Source organism: Pholcus phalangioides, unplaced genomic scaffold (assembly GCF_987345545.1).
Source record: "Pholcus phalangioides strain wild (caught in Gottingen) unplaced genomic scaffold, Ppha-v1.0 ptg000002l_1, whole genome shotgun sequence".
In the NCBI taxonomy this organism is placed as follows: domain Eukaryota; kingdom Metazoa; phylum Arthropoda; class Arachnida; order Araneae; family Pholcidae; genus Pholcus; species Pholcus phalangioides.
In genome coordinates this window covers 14,149,668-14,169,716 of record NW_028301595.1, presented here as the reverse complement: position 1 = coordinate 14,169,716, position 20,049 = coordinate 14,149,668, and the positions used below count along the sequence as shown (strand labels likewise).

The following is a 20,049-nucleotide window of genomic DNA, read 5'->3' as shown; positions in this document are numbered from 1 at the left end:
AACGAAAATTAATTAGAGAAAAATAGTTCCAGAATCAATGAAAATTCAGAATTTATCAAAGTCCTAATTTTTAGAATCTGTCTTCAACACTTTTAGGGCCCGTTTTTTTTTTATTGAGGGCTCCGGGCCACAGACCACGATCCCAACAGTTGCGTCAGAGCCGGGACTGCAGAGAGTGCTCAAGCACAGCCACTGTATTTTTTAACACCATTCTAATCGCCAACCAGAATTAATTTGGAAACCACGCCTATAAAATAATACCTCGACTTACGTCACCATGCATTAACGTCGTCTCGCCCTATAAACCGTATGCTATTATCAGTGAATAAAAGAAATGCGTAGTCGAATTAATAAACCTAGTTTTCGTTATTTTGATTTCCAAAACCATACCTCATCCTGCATGCGAGTAAATACGGTATATTGTTTCAGGCATTACTTAGACTTCCTGATAATTTAATAGATAGGTGGTAACATCTCTCCTATTTCTGGACACAAACGTTTTCAGCATATACGGTGATAATTATAGTAGCATTTGGCAATATGATGACCGATAATCACCGAAAATTAATTCACCAAAACCGACCGTTCTGATCGTGTCTCCATGATTTCGATCATCTAGTTCCAATGTGAGTTATCCCATATCATAATCATAAATACTATATCATATCACAGCGTTATTTGCTACAGAAAGACGGGAGTTATTAGGAGCCTAATATATATATATATCAAAGACCTGTTGTTGCCCTGAGAGTTTAGAGAAGCATTTTTTCCTTGGGAGTTGCTTGAAAAGCATAATTGCCCTCAAAGTTTCGAGAAGCTTTGTTTTTCTGAGAGTTTCGTGAAGCATTGTTCCTTGGGAATTGCTTATACAAATACAACGCCACAACAGGCAAATTGCCCAACGAGGTGGCTGACTTAAGAACATCATGGATCCCCGAGCCATTTTTTGGAGGCCCTACCTACTACTGCTACACCACACATGCACCCCGCCCGCCCGCGGAACCCCCAACGAATCGGTACATGCGGGAATGTGTGTGTACGTGTAGTGAAACCTGATGTGAAGGTTTTTTTTGGTTTCTCTGTAATGCTTGTTATGTGTAGTGCTGCCATCTGCCACAAGTTTTTCTAACTATGAGTGAAGTGTTATGATTGAATGATTTATAGTTGTAGGACTGTTGCTCTCTGTGGCGAGACTTTTTAACGGGGAGATCGGCTCGCATTTGCGCCTTGAAGTTGGGAACCACAGAAAACCAAGTTCAGCCGACCACCACTGTGGGGTTCGAACCCGGATTCTCGCATCGCGTGTCCGTCACTATAACCACTCGACCACCACAGCGGCAAAAAGCATTGAAAAGCATTGTTTCCTTGGGAATTGCTTGAAAAGCATAATTGCCCTCAAAGTTTCGAGAAGCTTTGTTTCTCTGAGAGTTTCGTGAAACATTATTGCCCTAGAGTTTCGAGAAGTTGGTTGGTGCTCTATCGAATAGATATAGAACGATTGATTGTGGTGGAATAGGTGTAATTATAGATACTGCTCTTATTTCATTGTAATCACCACCAGAAAATTAAGCCACCAAAACCAACCGAAACATCCATCCTTATCGTATCCCCACGATATCGATTATTTAGTTCGGTTATGTGAGTTCTCCTGACAATCATAAATATTATATCATATCGCATCGTTATTTGTTAACAGACGGGTGTTATTAAGAACCTAATACATATCAAAGACTTTCGTCATAGTAAATACAATACACACACGCACACATGCACAAGACCTGAATTTTATATTACACCATTCTTTTCTCTCACACAAACGATCACGATAAATAACAAAAAAAAAAAGGAAAAACCACAATCGATTCAATGAAAAAATAATGACTTCCAACAGCACAAAATGCACTCACAAGTCCAAAATATAAAAACAGGAATAAAACGGGACCATATTGAATATCGGGCTGTGCCTTTTGTATTCCTTCTCCCGCATCGAAATAAAATAATAAAGCCTTCGTGACAAATTTCTATCGATTTTCATAAATAACGTACGAAAACCGCCGCGGAATGAGCCTGAATACCGTAAGCGGAGGCGGGGGGAGGCGCCCCCGGAAAATAATATGAAAAAAAGGGGATTTCCTTCCCTCTCTAAAACCTTGATAATGTCGGGGGGAAAGACAGAAGTAAAATAAAAATGTTAAAATTCCACAAAATAATATATGTATATGTAAATATATGGATGTCAGGAAGCGACGTTTGCAAAAAAAAAGGTAGGGAAAAGACTAGAAACAATGCACTTTTGCTCTTTTGTGTTAAATGAGAGACCAAAACAAAAGGGCAGCAGCGCCCCCGCCACCCTAAAAAATAGTAAAAATAGGAGGAGTCGGAAAAGCATTTATATCTGCAAAAGACAAATGTAAATACCGTCGGGAAACAAAAGTTATTGATTTATGTGACAATAACGGCGCTTGAGCGATTGCACGAGGGGAAATTGATCAATAAAAATATACGGGAAAGGTTTTACGCTACTGTGTGTGTGTGTGTGTGTGACTTCGTAACACTCTCAGGAATTTGCATTTGAAACAATAAAAAAGGGAACATTTATAGCTCTTTTTTTTAACACGTGTATATTCAGGAGGGTGTGAAGCCGTAACATTATACACCGTTTATCTTTTGAACCGTTGGTGATAGAAATGTACTTTTGATTGTAAAAAAACGTGTCTAAACAATGTGATAATTTTTGATATGTAATTTTTATTACTTGATAGTGGGCAAGGAAATACCGCGCGTTGAAACTTTAAAAATTCATAAAAACCGGAATGGGAAACGGTTTGCAGGGTTAGCATCGCTACGTCGCGGGAATTTTTTTTTGACAGGAAAAATAACTAAAAAAACAGCCGATAGGTGGCACGGATGTACACTAGTCAAAGAAAAGATACGCAAGTAAAGAACAGAATGCCTCTAAATTGTTTATTACAGCAGTATGTGTTCCACATGACCACCACCACCACAGGAGATAACATATTGCAAGCGAGTCACAAATCCATCAATGACGGAGTGCAGCAGGTCCACATATAGTGTTTACAACGTTGAAGTGATTGTGGATTAGGAGTGCAAGTTCTTATAACCGTCTCATTTGCGTATTTCCACCGATGTCGCTCGTCCTAGCGTCACCTGTCGGCTGTTTTTTTTATTTTTTTCCCGTCTTAAAAAAAATTCCCGTGACATTAGCGATGCTAACCCTGCAAACCGTTTTTTTATTTCGGTTATTTTTCCGGTTTTTATGAATTTTTAAAGTTTCTACGCGGACATTTTGCTCACCCTGTACTTGGGTTCGTATATGTACTGATATGCTTTTAAGTTCAATATTAGCCGAGATATTTGAGTTCTAAAAGCGCTGAAAATGAGTTGGGGGGGGGAATGGGGGGGGGAAGCATATACACTATCAAGGGACACATAAACAGGGGAAAGCATTTTTCCCCTAACAGTTTTTCGACAAGCACCGTTACAATGGTTTTCAACCAGCGTTATTGCCTCGAGAAATTCTTGAGAAACATTGTTGCCCTGAGAGATCCTATAGAAGTATTTTTTCTTCGAGAGAACATTTAGAAGTATTGTTGTTCCGAGATATCACTAAGAAGCATTGTTGCCCTGAGAGTTTCGAGAATCATTGTTTCCTCTGAATGACTTGAAAATCATTTTTAGTTCGAGAATAATCTCAAAAAGCATTCTTGCCCACAGAGTTGTTCCTTAAGCCCTCATGCCTGGCTTCCAAAGTGAAAGCATTACTACTAACTACTTTAATGCACACAACTCTGGCAATATCACCATACAACAATTTACTACCAATCGAGTCGGGTCGGAAATCTTTCTCTCTTAGAGCAAGTCACGGTATATTTCCGCACTCGTCTTCAGTATGGAGAGGCTTTTGTGAGGACATAATGAGAAGGTACCGTCAATCATTGGTCACCTTAGGCTCGGTAGGGAGAGAACTTATCTCTGCTCTTACCCGGTATCAAACCTGCCGAACTGAGGGTAGCCTTCTTGGTGGTAAACGAATATCTTTCCACTTAGGCACAACCATTCAGGGATATTACGGAATTCTATTGAAAGCAGTAAGTATAGCACAATTTTTCTCTAATCTGTGTTTCGTGGCACATAGCCTCGAGAATTAGAAAGAGTGACGTCAGAGGGATATTCATTTAGCTATTTCATATTACCGAGAGCGTCAAGACCGAGTGTGCACAACCTTCTCAGTCCGCGGGTTAGAAATGCAATATTGTTTCTGTTCGCGGGAGTGAAACTGATACATATAGGCATTATCTTTCCTTTATCTTTGACAACTTCTTCGGCCATAAATGGCAATGACGCGTATTTAGTCTAGAGGGCACGATTTCTTGAATTTTTCTCGCAAAATACGGTCAGCCGATGTGTATGTTAAGATTTTTCTTCAGGAAAACACTTCGAATGAATACGTTTGACAGGCCACATTTGGCCCGAGGGCCAGTGATTGTACACCCTTGGCCAACAGTCAAAATTGATATGGTGTGAATAAAATAGATTAATTCAGTCTTGTTTATCGTTCTGTAGCTAAAATTTTGGCTAACCTTTAGGATAAGACAGCCTGGCTTCAAGCGCCGGTCGTCCATCTCCGCAATTGTCTCTGTCCCTCGGCAAGCAACGGTCACCGCTGCCAACGACGACGTCGAAATTCGACTCCGGGTCCTCGACTTTATCCAGTGACTGTATACGGAGTATCTGATGCCGTTCCGGATCCGAAATGTATAAATGACCATCAGTCGGGCTCAGTGTTATATGGTAATGCGTCGACATGTCCGTTGTTCTTGAAGAAAGAAAATCAATGCATGAACTGACCATTCGGATCAATAAAGCGTGTGAATTTTAAACAGAATGTTTCCCCTCTCACCTCATTCGAAACACCGTGTATACTTGTCCGTTCGGCGTGACACGTCGGATCAGGTTGAAATCGCCGACGTAGACACTGCCGTCGGGCCCAGATGTCAGGGCGACCGGTGCCAGCAATTTAGCTTCTTTAGCCATGCCGTTACATTCCGGGCACAAGAGTGGACGCTGGTGTCCCGTACCCATAAGGATCGATATGACACGGGGTTGCTGTCGGAAATAGATAGTCGTGCCATCACCTTTCTGCAGGACACCTTGAAAACGGAACAGAAAAAAAAACCAATTTACAGTTTCTCATGCGTCAAAGAACTGCAAAACCATTTGTGCAAGAAATATAGCGAAATCAGATCTTACCTTCGTGGAAGTTATACCTATGATGTATGTCTAGGTTCCAGCCTCCAAGTTCCGAGGTATCCATGTCGTAACCTTTCAACGTCAAGGAATGGGATGACCATACTATCTTGCGACAAGATGAGTACTCGTAACCAACGAAAACTACAGAAAAAAAAGAGATTTTTAATCCTGTTTTTGAATTTTACATAACAATAATTTCACATATACAAAGGGTACACCAAACGGGTTTAAAGGATCGTGGGATGGTAGGAATCTTCGAAATGAATCACAATGATGTTCGGAAAAGCTGTCTAGAACGTCACGCGACAGAGGACACTATTTGTTAGCACTCCAAGAATGTAATCGAGGCATCTTTTCTTAGGAGGACAAAGCCATGGTGAAGAAAGCGCATGTTAATTGAATGCCATCTCTTGGCCAACTATGTATATTGCACAATATCAAAAAAGAGAGATTTTTTTTTTTATATTGGTGCCGACAGACATGAATTTCGGAAAGAAAAGTTATTTGTCTTCACCACCACCAGACCATCCTTGACCCCCATGGGGGGACAGAACGTGCCCTGCTTCGCCACAAGGGCATGGGTCAAGGTGGAAAACACTAGCCGTACCCGAAGAGGAGAAATCGAACCATCGTACAAAAAATGGGCGGAAATACGTAAGGCAGGTGTACAAACGCACAACGCCAGTAGGACATTTGTTTAAACCGGGTATCGAATCTGGGTCCTCTTGAATACCGAGCAAGTGCGCTAACCAATAAACAGCTAACCAGAGACAAAACTAATCTCGCACATAGTTGCGTGCTGCGCTGTTGTTGTTTTTTTTAAGCCAGAAAAGATATCTTTCTCTACTGTCGCCATCTGGGGCGTATTTGCCGAAGGGAGGCTGCGTCGTCTCCGCTGGACGTATCAGGCCGAAAGGAAATGATCTGACGGATCTTTTACAAAGTGGTCGCACAATCCCCGAGTGTCTGCGGACCACAGATAAAATAAAAAACACCGCAATGAAAGGGGGGGGGGCGAGAGGAGCGGTCTGTGGCAAACAAGATTTTCGGGGGATCCACAACTAAAAGTATTTGGGAATCGCTGCACTAAACCACCGCGAAAAAAGTTATGGGCCCAGTAGGGCATGAAATTTAAAACAGTACATGCCCGACAAATACTCGTATTATGAATTATCACTATTGAAGTAAGCACTTGAAAAAAATTCATTAATTGGCAGGGGCAAAAAATGGAAAATGTTATAGTAGACCAAAAATTTTGTCGGCTAACGGGGAGGTACAATACAGTGGAAACTCGATTATACGACGTTTGGTTTCGGTCGCTATTGGTTCCTAGATATCGAAATGTATATGTTATTGTGACAACACCGGTGTTTATGCATAATCGCCAATCGTCTCGATAAAGAGAAGGTTTGGTTAAATTCGCACTACATGTATCACTATTACTGGATATTACGCATAATTCCCACATAAAGACGGAAAGTTTGATAAATGTGGGAGAAAATCTATAACCTTTTTTCTCTTCATTGAACCAATTAATTATTTTTACCCGTACTGTACGTAATACGTGAGAACTACACATACATATTTTGCAATAAAAATTAAAATATGTGTGAAGAAGGTAAAAATATTCATAACAACAACATTATCAGTCTTGCACAATGATGGCTTACTGCACACACGTACTGAAACAAAACCATAACTACCGTTCGAATTCACCATCTATAGTTATGTTCAGTTAATTATGCAATTAATTGATGATTTGTCATATTTACGAACACGAGCTTCGAATTACATATAATCTTAATTGAATACGATAAATTCTCTGTTTAGGATCAAAAATTAATGAATTAGACTTTGGAAAAAAAAATTGTTTGCCTGATTTTACTGTCCGCTGTCGAGTGTTCGCTAATGGGGAGTGAAATACATTAACGCCCTACTCCACGGGACTGGGGATCAGAAAAGTGTCCTTTAACGGGGAGCGTCCGTTAAAGATGAAGTTACCCACTGCATAGATTTGAAAAAAAAAAAGTCATAAATTGTTGATCAACTAGTTTTGAACCGCTTTGGAATGGTGGAACTTGGCCAACATTCAATTTTCTAAGGTTGTGAATTCTTCTTATGATTACCACTGTCTTAAGGAGTACAACATTCGTATCCAAAACATCGTGAAAACAAGGTTTACAATTGAAACATGAGTCACTTTGCCCTCATGAAGTGTAACGAACTCCCTGAATCTCTTTAGCTGACAGTGTTTTTGAAGAAACTCTCAGAGCAATAAATGCTTTTGAATAAATTATTAGAGCAAAAATGTGCTTATCTAGAAATTCTCAGGGCAACAGTGATTCTGATGAAACCAAGCAGTTCTTGACAGCAACTATGCTTCTCGAGAGACTCTCATATCAGCAGTGCTGCTCGAGAGACTCTCATGACAACAATGCTTATCAAGTAACACTCAGGGCAACAATGCGTTTGAAGAACTTATCAGAGCAAAATACTTCTCAAGAAACTTTCAAAGCCAAAATGGCTCTCAATATGTCTTCTCACGAATCTATCAGGTCAACAAAACTTCTCCAGAAATTTTTAGGTCAACAAAGTTTCTCAAGGAAAAAAATTCTCTTGAAACTCTCAAAGCAACAATACTTCTCAAGAAACTGTCAGAGTAACAATGATTCCGAAGGAATTGTCGGAGTAACAATGTTTCCCAAGAAACACTCAAAGCTACATTGCCTCTGAAGGAATTTTCAAGCAATTCTTGAGCGCAGCTATGATTCTCAAGAATCTCTCAGGGTGACAATGTTTCTCAGGAATGTCTCTGAGCAACAATGTTTTAAAGACACCTGTCGGGGCAACAATGCTTCAGAAGGAATTATCAGAGCAATAATTATTTTCAAAAAACTCTCAGGGCAACAATGGGAGACAGTTTAATGAATCATTCAGAGCAAACGATTTCTCAAGAATGTCTCCGAGAAACAATGATTTTAAAGAGACTCTTGGGGTAATGCTTCTGAAGAAATTATTTAAGAATCTCTCAGAGCAATAACGCTTCTCAAGAAACTCTCAGGACCACAATGATTCTCAGGAAACTCTCTGGACCACAATGTTTCTCAAGAATCTCTTTAGGCAAAGATGTTTTTCAAGAATCTGTTTAGGCAAAGACGTTTTTCAAGAATCTCTTTAGGCAAAGATGTTTTTCAAGAAACTCTCAGGGCAATAATGTTTTCGAAGAAATTACCAGAGCAACAAAGCTTCTCAAGAAATTCACATTGCAACAGTAATTCTAAAGCAATTTTCAGGGCAACAGTGATTCTGAAGAAGTCAAGCAATTCTTCAGAGCAACTATACTTCTCGAGAGACTCTCATATCAGCAATTCTTCTCGAGAGACTCTCATATCAGCAATTCTTCTCGAGAGACTTTCATGGCAACAATGCTTCTCGAGAGACTCTCATGACAAAACAATGCTTATAAATAGGATATCATATGAAGTGAAACTCCAACCATTGGACAAATCGATAATCATATATACTTGTACCAAATCGACATAAAACATCTAAATCATACAAATCATACATTGAAACACTGCGATGACAATAATCGAAATATTTGAGGAAATACCATTTACTATCCGATCGATCAAATTAAAGAAACCAAAAAGAAAAGCCAATTACCAAAATGATTATAAGAGAAATGGGAAAAGATTTCATAATTTCCAACAAAATTCTTCATATTTATTGTCAACTAATTTTTTTTTTTTAAAATAAGAAATCTTTTATAACATTTTAATTTGAAAAATTCTCATATCACCAGATTCCAAAGGCATATTAAAAAAAATAACCACGAATACGTAATTCGAGGAATCCCACGAGCATTTCACATTCATATCTTTTTCCCCCATTTCTTCTCTTATACGTATAATTTGTTTTTTAAGATTTTATATGAAATAGGAGAGGGGGAAAAAAAATAGAGAAAATTAAAATTACGCATTCCTAATACGTAATTAAAATGGTTGAAATTTTATTTCTTTATGGTGGAGGAAAAAAAAAATGGCGGAATTTATCTTGAAAAGGGCAGAATTATTCATATACATTTTTCGTTGTTTTAAATCCGAGCTTTTACTTTAAAAACGGATATTGCATTTGGAATTTTGAAAAGGGGAAATGAAATTTTCTTTACCGGAAGGAGGAAATACTTACTGCTGTAGTTGCAATGATTGATATTAGCTCATGTATTACAGCAGGAGGGCCAATAGGCTTTCCGAGAAGCCCCTTCACGATGTGTTTCCTCTCTCCCTGTTCCAATTGGTTTCTAATGCGTAACACCGTGTTCACGAGGACATATTTCGGATATTAAAGACGGATATATTTTGGATATGGAGTCTCTGTTGTGCGATTTGAACACTTACAGGCTATGTTTGAAAATAATCGTATTGGTATTTGGCACAGGGGGTGGTTATATAATTAAACTGACGATAGTCAGACCTACTGGCGGAAATACATGGTGATTCAAAACTCAACGTGCAAATTTTAAGGGGAGGTAGAAAACACAAACACAAAAAAGAATCACATAGGAATGTATGTGATTGTATGAATTCTACGGAAACCCCAAACTGATCAGCTGGAAGTTAAATGAAGATGCAGAAATGACTAGCCAATAATGGGTGGGAAAATTATCTAACCTGAATTTATTCTTGTGTGGGGACCCTTAAAGCCATGGTCTACCAGACGCCTGTTGACGTCGTCGCAAGAATCTCCGTCGCTGCTGTAAACGTGTTTAGTTTTGAAATGGTTCGACGATCAATGTGTCGCCGTTGTGAAGCGTGCATAACTGTGGATGATAAGAGCTTTGAGCACTTTGAAACTTAAAGTGTGCTCGTGCTGTCCTCGTCTAAAGTATCGATGAATACAAACTTTTTCCTCCCATTATTGGCTTGTCATTTCTGCATCTTCGTTTATCCTCCAGCTGATCAGATTGGGGTTTCCGGTCATACGTTCCTATGTGATTCTGTTTTGTTTTCGTGTTTCCTACCTCCCCTGAAAGTTTGTATGTTGAGTTTTGAATAATCCTGTATATTGTTGAAACTTGGTGTATATGTTATATGAACCATGGAAAAAATAGAACTGCAATGAAAAGCGCCACTTTTTCACCTGATGGTAAAAAATTAAACAATTTTTCGACGTAATACGTCTTGTCATCTGATTATGCTGGTTGCATTCGCAAAAAAGTTGCGGGACTCAATGCTAAAAACGCTCATATCTCAGGAATATTCAGAACATGCCATGGTTTTTGATGTGTGCGGGTAAAGGTCTCGTTAAAACAAATCTAATGATGTCACTGTTGTTTTGACTCCTTTTCCGGTCTGAGTGCCAGTCTCGCGGCCACATTGGCAACAAAATTCTTTTACGTTATACCCCGCAAGATTTACAACACAAATAGAAGCCAATAGTGCTTTCTGATAGATATTGTCAGAAAAATACAATGGTACAATTTTGGTTTTGATACTTATTCCGGTTTTGGAATCAGGCTTGTGGTTCGCATTCTCAAGGAAATTGTTTTACGCAATATCTCGTGAGGTTCGCAACGGATATACACGACAATGGTATCGCCTGTTGGACATTTCAAAGACAAATCTGATGATACCCTACAGCTGTTTATACCTCTCTCGGTTTTCCCCGTGGTCCGCATTCGTAACGAAATTGTGTTACAGTATGTGTGAGGAAGTTAACACCGCAAATAGATGACAATGGTATCGTCTGTCAGATCGTATTCACGTCAAAATTTGCGGCCGTGTCTACGACACCGCCTACTTCAAGTTTTATCAAGTATTGCACTTTTCTTTTTCCCCATGGTCCAATTAACCTCTATACCAACTTTCAACGAAACACATCGATCAGAATGGGCGGCTCTACATAGGTCTGTGTAATGCCACGTTATTATAATCACCCTGTATGAAGTTGCGACTGAAAACGCTTCGATCTGATTGAACGCAGGGGATTGTGGAGTATAATGGTTCTTGCGCAATACTATCTACTATTTCATCTCCACAAAGCTGTGTTTACTGGTGCACGACAGGTGAGGTCACACCGGGCCCCCGCACTAAAGATGACAGAAGTGCATATACGTGGTGGTCATAAAATAACTTTGCCGATATACAAGCCTCTAGCGGCTACAAAACCTTTCCTTTTGGCTCTACAACACCACAGAATTACACCAACTGGAAGCTACAGTTACTGCGGAAACACTTCAGAATGGAAAGAATTAAGCACCTTATTAGATACGCCACGTCAAATGAAGACAAAATCTCAGTCACGAAACAGTGCCAAATTATGAATGTTTCAGTTCCCTCACAAGCTGATAACAACCCCTCATCAAACTCAGATTCAGACTACGATCCTCTGGCATGATATTGTTTTAAAGTTATCTCACAACGTCTTTGTGTACATCTTCTGACAGACAATGAAGATCCTTGATTCCCGTTTATTGCGGTTATTAAACAATCTCGTCTCTCTTGTATGTATTAAATATAAACTATTATTATCCTATATCCTAATATATATATGTTTATATATAGTGCCGGACTCGTGATGCGAGGATCCGGGTTCGAACCCCACAGTGGTGGTCGGCTGAAGTTGGTTTTCTGTGGTTCCCAACTTCAAGGCGCAAATGCGAGCCGATCTCCCCGTTAAAAAGTCTCGCCACAGAGAGCAACAGTCCTACAACGGTAAATCATTCAACCATAACACTTCACTCATAGTTAGAAAAACTGGGGGCAGATGAGAGTACTACACATAACAAGCATTACACAGAAACAAACTTTACGTCAGGTTGCACTACACGTACACGCACATTCCCGCATGTACCGATTCGTTGGGGGTTCGTTGGGGGGTTCCGCAGGGGGGGGGGTGCATGTGTGGTGTAGCAGTAGTAGGTAGGGCCTCCAAAAAATGGCTCGGGGATCCATGATGTTCTTAAGTCAGCCACCTCGTTGGGCAATTTGCCTGTTGTGGCGTTGTATTTGTATTTGTATTTGTATATATCTCTTACGTACATATGTGTCTATAGTTATTCCTGGGGCCCCCTCGTGGCCACCACCAGACCAACCGTGACTCCCGCTCTGTCCCATTAGAGGATATAAGCTGGTCCGTCTCCGGAGACGTGGGCCACGGTGAAAAATCCAATGACATCCAAGACCAGCAAACTACCCACACCAAGCCACAATCCAACCAGCAGCAAGATCTCTCATACAACTTCACCCCCCCCCCACACACACACACTTCCCCACTTGTTGCACATGAAATTATATATCAATAGAAAGATATGGGGGAACATGGGCACAGAGGTGCAGAAACGCACATCTTCTGCAGACCACGAGGCCTACTGGCAACGTGCGTACGCACCTGCCCAACCTCAACTTTGTGTCTTCTTGCCCGCTAGTGGTCTTTCGGTGCGTAGTGCTCCTGAGTTCGCATCGCGCTTCCATCATGGCCCAAACCCTCTAGGTGACCAGCTTATATCCCCTATGAGGACAGAGCGGGAGAGGGATCCACGGTCGTTTTCGGGGGAGACCATAAAAATCAAAAAATGCGAATGAAATTCGAAATAAAGGTTTCAGACAAAGCGCTCGAGAATGAGAAGAGAAACAAAATCCAAGTTCCCACGGTTACGGTTACAGCAGCAAAATTTCGCCTCCTCCTCCCTGTCCGAGAAACCTATATCCACTCATGTATTCTAAACCTTGGTTAGTATTTCGTATCCTATATTTCCTATCTTCCATCTAAACATATCAACTCGAGCCTGTGGTATTCAGAATTCATCAGATAAAACGCCTTCAAATTAAAAAGATAGTATTTGTGGAAACAAACTATATTAAGAGAAAAGGTAACAGTGTCTGACCTCTAGCCGTAGTCAGTCCGTAGACTTTCTGTTTGTAGACGTTCCTCTTGTTCCACGCGTACGTGAACTTGATGTCAGGATCGGCTTCGAACGACTTCTCGAAGCGGATGCCTTCTATGACGATGCGCAAGTGAACGAGGTGCAGTAGAGACGTCAGGTTCGAAGGTGTCAGTTGCAGGTGGATCGTGGACAGGTAACCCTGAGCGTGGCTGCTGTGAAACACCAGGTGCAGATCGGAACCTTGTATGGAAAGGCTTTCTTGGAGAACCTAAAAAAAAATTAATATTTCAGCACTTTATCACCCTCCCAAACATACAATCGTGAAATTGGTAGACATTTTCGGCTTTTATATTGGGTTAATCGTTGGGATGCGTAAGTAGTAGTGAAATGTGCCTTTCTGGGCCGTAGAAGCCTCTATGGGAGAAGTAGTAGTGAAATGTGATAGTAGCAGAGAAATTCGACGTCTCCCATAGGAGCTTCTACGGCCCATTTCACTACTACTTGCGTAAATTCTTGCCCAATATAAACCGTACATTCTCAATCTATGGCTCAGCGGGTAAAATGTGACCCTCGGAGTCATGTGATGTGGATCTCAAACCTTATTTTGTAAAACTCAACGTCCACTAAGCGGCACATTGCCCCCCCCCCTCCCCATCACTTAGGTGATCTGCGACATATTAACAAATCACCGAGGCGCAGTTCCAGAGCTCTTAAGCATATTTACAGATTAATTGAATGACCTGCGGCACAGTTCTAGATCATTAAGGCAGTCTATCTCAGGGCCGTCATTGCAACTTTTTCCACTGAGGATGGGCAAACTTTTTCTGGGAAGGGGGGGGGGCAAAAAACATGTACTCAATGTATGTGTGTATATATATATATATACCATTTTTAGTTTATTTTATTAAGCCGGGGGAGGAATCAATGGCCCCTCTCGTGACCCCCCCCCGAAATGACGGGCCTGCAAACTGTGGAATGTTTTCAGATTACTTAAGTGACAAACGGTGCTGTTCCTGGTTACCCAAGCGGTTCGTAATACAGTTCAAGATCACTTTGGAGATTTTGCATATTTAGACATCACACTTGACATACTTAGACATCACACTTGACATACTTAGACATCACACTTGGCATACTTAGACATCACACTTGGCATACTTAGACATCACACTTGACATACTTAGACATCACACTTGACATACTTAGACATCACACTTGACATACTTAGACATCACACTTGACATAATTAGAGATCACCGTGGCATATTTTGAGATCACTAGAGTGACCCGAGGCATATTTACAGATCACTTGAGGGAACTTCGGCACAGTTCCAGATCACTCGAGCTGCCCGCGACAGATTTCCAGACCACTTAAATTTTCCGTGGCACGTTTCTAGATGAATTATGACCATCCGCGCGGCACTTTCTCAGATCACTTGAGTGGCCAACGGTGCAATTCCAGATTACTCAAGCAGTTCGTGTCACAGTTCCTAATCACTTTAGTGACCCGCGGCATATTTACAAAATCACTTGAACGACCAACCTTCAGTACAGTTTCAGATCACTGAGGGGATATCTTCAGATCACTTAAGTGACTGACGCAGTTCCAGATTAACCAAGCGATTCCTGGCACGGGTCCCGATCACCCTAGTGGTCCATGGCACATTTAATTAAGTAACCCACGGCGATGTTCCACATCACTAAATTAAGTGGCCCGAGACAAACTTTTCAGATCGACGAAGTAGCCCGCACTCTCCCAAAGAGGTTGAACACCATCTGTATTATGAGCACAATCGTTACACATCTCCCATCTCCCACATATCATAAAACTTCACAGTTTTATCACAGTTTCCAGGAATTATCTGTGTCACCGCCCCCCCTCTCACCAACACTTTCCCCCCTTCAAAATGACACGTGAGTTCTCTTTTGGAAAACGTCGTCGCGGACGGTGAGGACACAGAAAATGAATATTACGACAACGAAGAAGATGAGGTCCCAGCCTGATACTGATGCGGCGATGACGGAGTGAGGGGGTGGGGAGGAAGGATTGAGGACGGAGCCGGTTAATGAGTTATTCCAAGGGGCCCCCTGCCCCCCCCCCTCCTGTTGAGGGAATACAGACTAAAAGACACCAAAAACATTAAAAAAAAGAGAGAGAGAGACGAGGAAAAGAGCGTGAAAAGGTAATTGTTCCCTCGGCGGGAACGTAATGCGACAAAACTGCAGTCTTTTGCCATCGCGCATCGCCTTGTGGGCTGTTAGATGTAATTGATGCACGAGTCGCTCTCTCTCTCTGATCTAGCAAATTCTAGGGGAAACTAGACTCGAGGCTCTAACAATATTTATTAGGTACCGGGAAATGCTGTAGAAATACAAGTTTGTTGTTTCAAAACATTAAAAATCTCTATATCTATATATAATAAAATTGATTTTCTGTGTGTTCTCTATACAAATCTACAATTTTAGATCGATCGTTGCCAAATTTTGCTTATATATACCAAACGGGGCCCCCGACTTGAACGATAGGCTACATTATAAGTTTGTCTGATCTGGGCGGATGCCCTAAAAATGGGCGGAAAACTGTCGGGCGACAATGGTTTTTGGGACGTCCTCGACAATCACTATCGAGATGTTTACTTTGGTTTACCGTGGTTCCTTAGCAATGCGTTTCAGAGATGTACAGGGTCAGCGAAAAGTGCATAAAAGAGTCCGTGAAATTAAGCTCAGTAAAAGTAAACTGACACTTGTAGAAGGAATAAGGCGGTTGAACGACAAACACTTCCTTCTACAAGGGTACTGTGGCGACAGCGTCCACCACTGGATGGCCTTTTCCGCGTAATAGGGAAAAGAGCGCGCCTGCGCGATGGTGGAACTTGATTTGGGTTTTGCCCGCTAAAACGAGGCAGTCACGCGGTCCACTCGTTCTTATAGGTTCTGTTTATTTGTGTTTGATTGTTTAATAAATATTTAATAATATCTTTGAATTGTATAAGGCAGTGTTTGTCGTCAACCGCCTTATTCCTTCTACACACTACTTAGGCCAATGTAGCGGCTGTTGTGGTGGACGTATTTCATTGAAACTTGGTATATATGTTATTTAGATCATGGGCGTGGAGGGGGGGGGAGATGATTGCAATGAAATATCACCACTTTTTAACCTGGTGGTCAAAAATCGAACTATTTTTTTATTAAATCTTTGTTTTTCCCCCATGGTCCATATATCCTATATATCAAGTTTCATCAAAATATCTAATCAAAATGGGCACTACATACGTCTGAGTATATAGTGTCAGTTTATTTTTACCACCCTGTACCTTTTGACTAAACTGCAACCTTGGAATAGTTGGGTAACCAATGATAATTAAAAGCTTCTGTCAGAGCGGTAACGTCAGCTGGTTCAGACTGCGACGCTTAATGAGACAGCCCTTATAATATGGCCCTGGTGGTGCTTTTATCGGTACAGTGTGCCCAGTATGGTTCCGTATCGGTCCAGTGTGTCCAGTATGGTTCTTTAACATTCCAGTGCGTCCCGTGTGGTATCTGTATCGGTCCACAGTGTCCCGTGTGATCCCCATATGTGAAACCAGTCTGGGTGTGTCCAGTATGACACCAGGCTAAACTGAAACAATAACTCAACGATACGATCCACAATGTAAACACGGATTGGTTAAAAAAAATCTGAAATTCAGTTTTTTAACCAAACGTTGTCGACGTTGCGGTTCTGTCGGTTATTGTATCAGTCCAGTGTGAACCCGGCCTTAGACTTGCGGACAGCATGTTGAAGTCGACAGCAGAGATCTCTCGACATATGATATCTTTCAGCTCAGATAACGTTTCAAGTCCATACACCTTGTCTGAGACGTGTGTCTAAGCTGTTAGGGCCTACACCAGACTAGTTCCAGCATTCCGTGTACCAATGCAAGAAAAGGTATGCGCGTGTGTGAGATTTATAACACCAGGAAATAACATGTGCATCCGGAATTTTACCTGCGTCTCGGCGATGATGGCACTACTGTACGTGCATCCCCCTTCAGATACCGGCCTCCAAGTCTGATAAACGATGGGCTTCATTAGGTCGAAATCGTGATCGACGCAAGGTTCGTGAAGGAACTCTTCAGCGACGTTGACGTCTTCTATCAGTGCCGACATGACGACTGGATCCATGACGACTATATCGTTCCACGGGACGAGAACGGTTCTTTTGATTGGATGGAACGGGTTCCTTTGAAATTGAAGAGTCACTGCGCTTCCCCCGTTGACGAGGATGTCGAACCTGGAATTGAATAGAAAAACATTTAAATCAACAAACATATCCACTGCCAAAAAAATTGGCATTGCCAGGATGATTATAGCTGGAATTCAGAAAATTAAAAATGATTTGAAATAAGAACCACTGGACAGAATACGCTTTTCTTAGCACAGTCATGCCGTGACTCCTACTCAGTATGTGGATGCACCTACGTAAGGTTCAAGTGCAACCTTTGACCAGCCGAATTAAAATCTGCCGCCACATTCGTACCGCTAGCGTATCAAAATTGAATTATTAACGCTTCAAATGCTACTAGACACTTGGCAAGAGATCAAGTAGAGTTTGAACATCTGTAGAGCCAATAAAAGTGCTCGTAGTAAACTTTATTAACTAGCAAAAATAAACTAGAGGAATTTTTCAAAATTTTCAATTTTTTTCAAAATTTTCAAAATGTTTTTACATTTTTATGTTTATGTTTTTAATATATTTTAATATTATGATATTATATATGATATTATGTTTTTAATGCATTTTACACTTCAAAAAATGCATTAAAAACATAAATATGTCAGCAAATCTTTATTTTTTTCGATTTCTCTTTGAAACTTCGTTTTTAAAATATTCTTCGTGAAGAAATATAAGATTATAATGAGATATAAGATAATTTAAGACAACCATAAATATTTTTTATGAGTATTTTATAATATTTTATCGTGTATATATAGTTTTATAATTACATTTTTAATTGGGTTGCTGTGTTTTAGAAATATATTTGTCTAGACTAGCTATTTGTTATGGGCAACTTTTGCTCTCATCCACCTCGTTGGGCATTTTCACTGTCGTGGATTTGTGTTTGTATAAATAATTCACTTCGTTCAAATTTTTTCAGTCTATATTCATCTTCACATACAATGTTTTCCAGAATTTTATTACTAAATTTTCTGCAATAAATCATACTTTTCCCGGAGGCACTTTTGTCTGGAGAAGCTATCTTAAAAATTCCTCGGAAAGTTCATCTTTAAGTGCTGCTCTCTCTCTGATTAAAGCCGCCAATGTTCATGTTCAACATATTTTTAACTCAAAACTTACACTATAGTTTAAGGAAGGGCTTAACTCCCTGAGGTAAAAACAAAAAACTCCTCAGTGAGAGAAAGCAACAAAAGCATTTTTGTCTCACCGGGGTCTGAAAGGGATGATACAATTATAATAAGTAATCATGTGTAGTTCTCTTACTATGTTTATTAATTCAACACATGTTACATTGTTTATTCACAGATGATAACATAAGATTTTTAGGACAAGACGATGTACACTCGCTTCCAAAAGTTAACCACGCGACGGTTTATATAACATAACGACACCACTTTAGCCGTGTCCCTCTGGATTGGACGGTTAATGGAACACAAATGCGTGGTACTCGGGCGCATAGTCCATTCATGTGGAGATTTCGGCACACAGTACTGACAAATATTGTCTTACGAAGTGATTCTGCAACAATTTATGTAGTAGTGGTGAAAGTCACTATTGGATTCCGCTTGGGTACTATAACAATATACCGATCATCAGATGGAGATGGTAACCCTGCTTGACTGGACTCATGTCTTCGGTCAGCTGTTTGACTTGCTTGGGAATCGTTTTCGTAATCAGTATATTGCTATATTAGCTAAGCGGAATCGACGAGCGACCTCAACAACTCTTACTTCCAAGGTTGCAATATCACTTGGTAACACACTATCTGCTGATACTGAGTGACGACGGCTCCAAGTGAAGGGACTGTATGCGAGAGTACCACGAGTTTGTGTTCCACTAACCGCGCAATCTAGAGGGGAAAGATTGAAGTGGTGTCGTAATGTTCCACTTAGAAACGTAGAACTCTTTTTTTTTGGTGCCATCAGGAGAGGCAAAGCCAACAGCTTTCTCATTAAGTATCAAACTACTTCACCAAATACCAACTCTGGCCATATCGCTATATTGCAATTTACTGCCATTAGTGAGATGGGTTGGAAGTGAAGGCGCTGTCTATCGGTGGTCGCCTCGAGTTCGTTAGGAAAAATATCTTATCTATATCCTTCCTTGGGTTCGAACCCGGGACCCTGACAACAACCTTCACGATGGTAGACGAGCATCTTACTACCATGCCACTCGGGCACTAAGTATCAAACTGACACTACTCAGCTTAAATATACTGACAGTGCTCCGACCTATGTAGCGCCCGTTATGGGGGACGTATTTCATTGAAACTTGCTGCGTACGGTATTTGGACTATTAAAAAAAAGAAGCACGACTTTTTTCACCTGGTGGTAAAGAAACTGAACTACTTTTTTTTTCCACTGTATCTTTCTATTTCCCCCATGCTCCGTATATCCTATATATATCAAGTTTCATCAAAATGGGCACTTCATAGGTCTGAGTAGTGCCCGTTTATTATAACCAGTGCCTTAACTAGGCAGGTACAACAGATGCACCCGCACAGGGCCTACTTGGAAGGGGAGAGGGGCAGAATGACCCTTTTTAGGCTTAAGAATGGGGGGGCACAAGGCACAGGAATGGCTAGTTACGGCACTGTTTATAACCACCCTGTATTCATAAAATTCACTAATTACAATTGGGTGTTATGGTTCATGTATTATTCTACTGATAA

General features: G+C 40.7%; 1 protein-coding gene across 1 annotated transcript in view; it reads right to left on the bottom strand.

The window, feature by feature from the left end:
* The window catches only part of LOC149089440 (teneurin-a-like), a 415,199-nt gene that overhangs the window by 44,527 nt on the left and 350,623 nt on the right, over window positions 1-20,049 (bottom strand). Inside the window, exons 20-24 of the mRNA XM_089238543.1 lie at window positions 17,147-17,432; window positions 13,160-13,427; window positions 5,272-5,412; window positions 4,922-5,171; window positions 4,602-4,837 (exon numbers count right to left, since the gene is read on the bottom strand). Of these exons, the coding sequence (XP_089094669.1) occupies window positions 4,602-4,837; window positions 4,922-5,171; window positions 5,272-5,412; window positions 13,160-13,427; window positions 17,147-17,432 (1,181 nt within the window). The remainder of the gene's footprint in view (window positions 1-4,601; window positions 4,838-4,921; window positions 5,172-5,271; window positions 5,413-13,159; window positions 13,428-17,146; window positions 17,433-20,049) is intronic.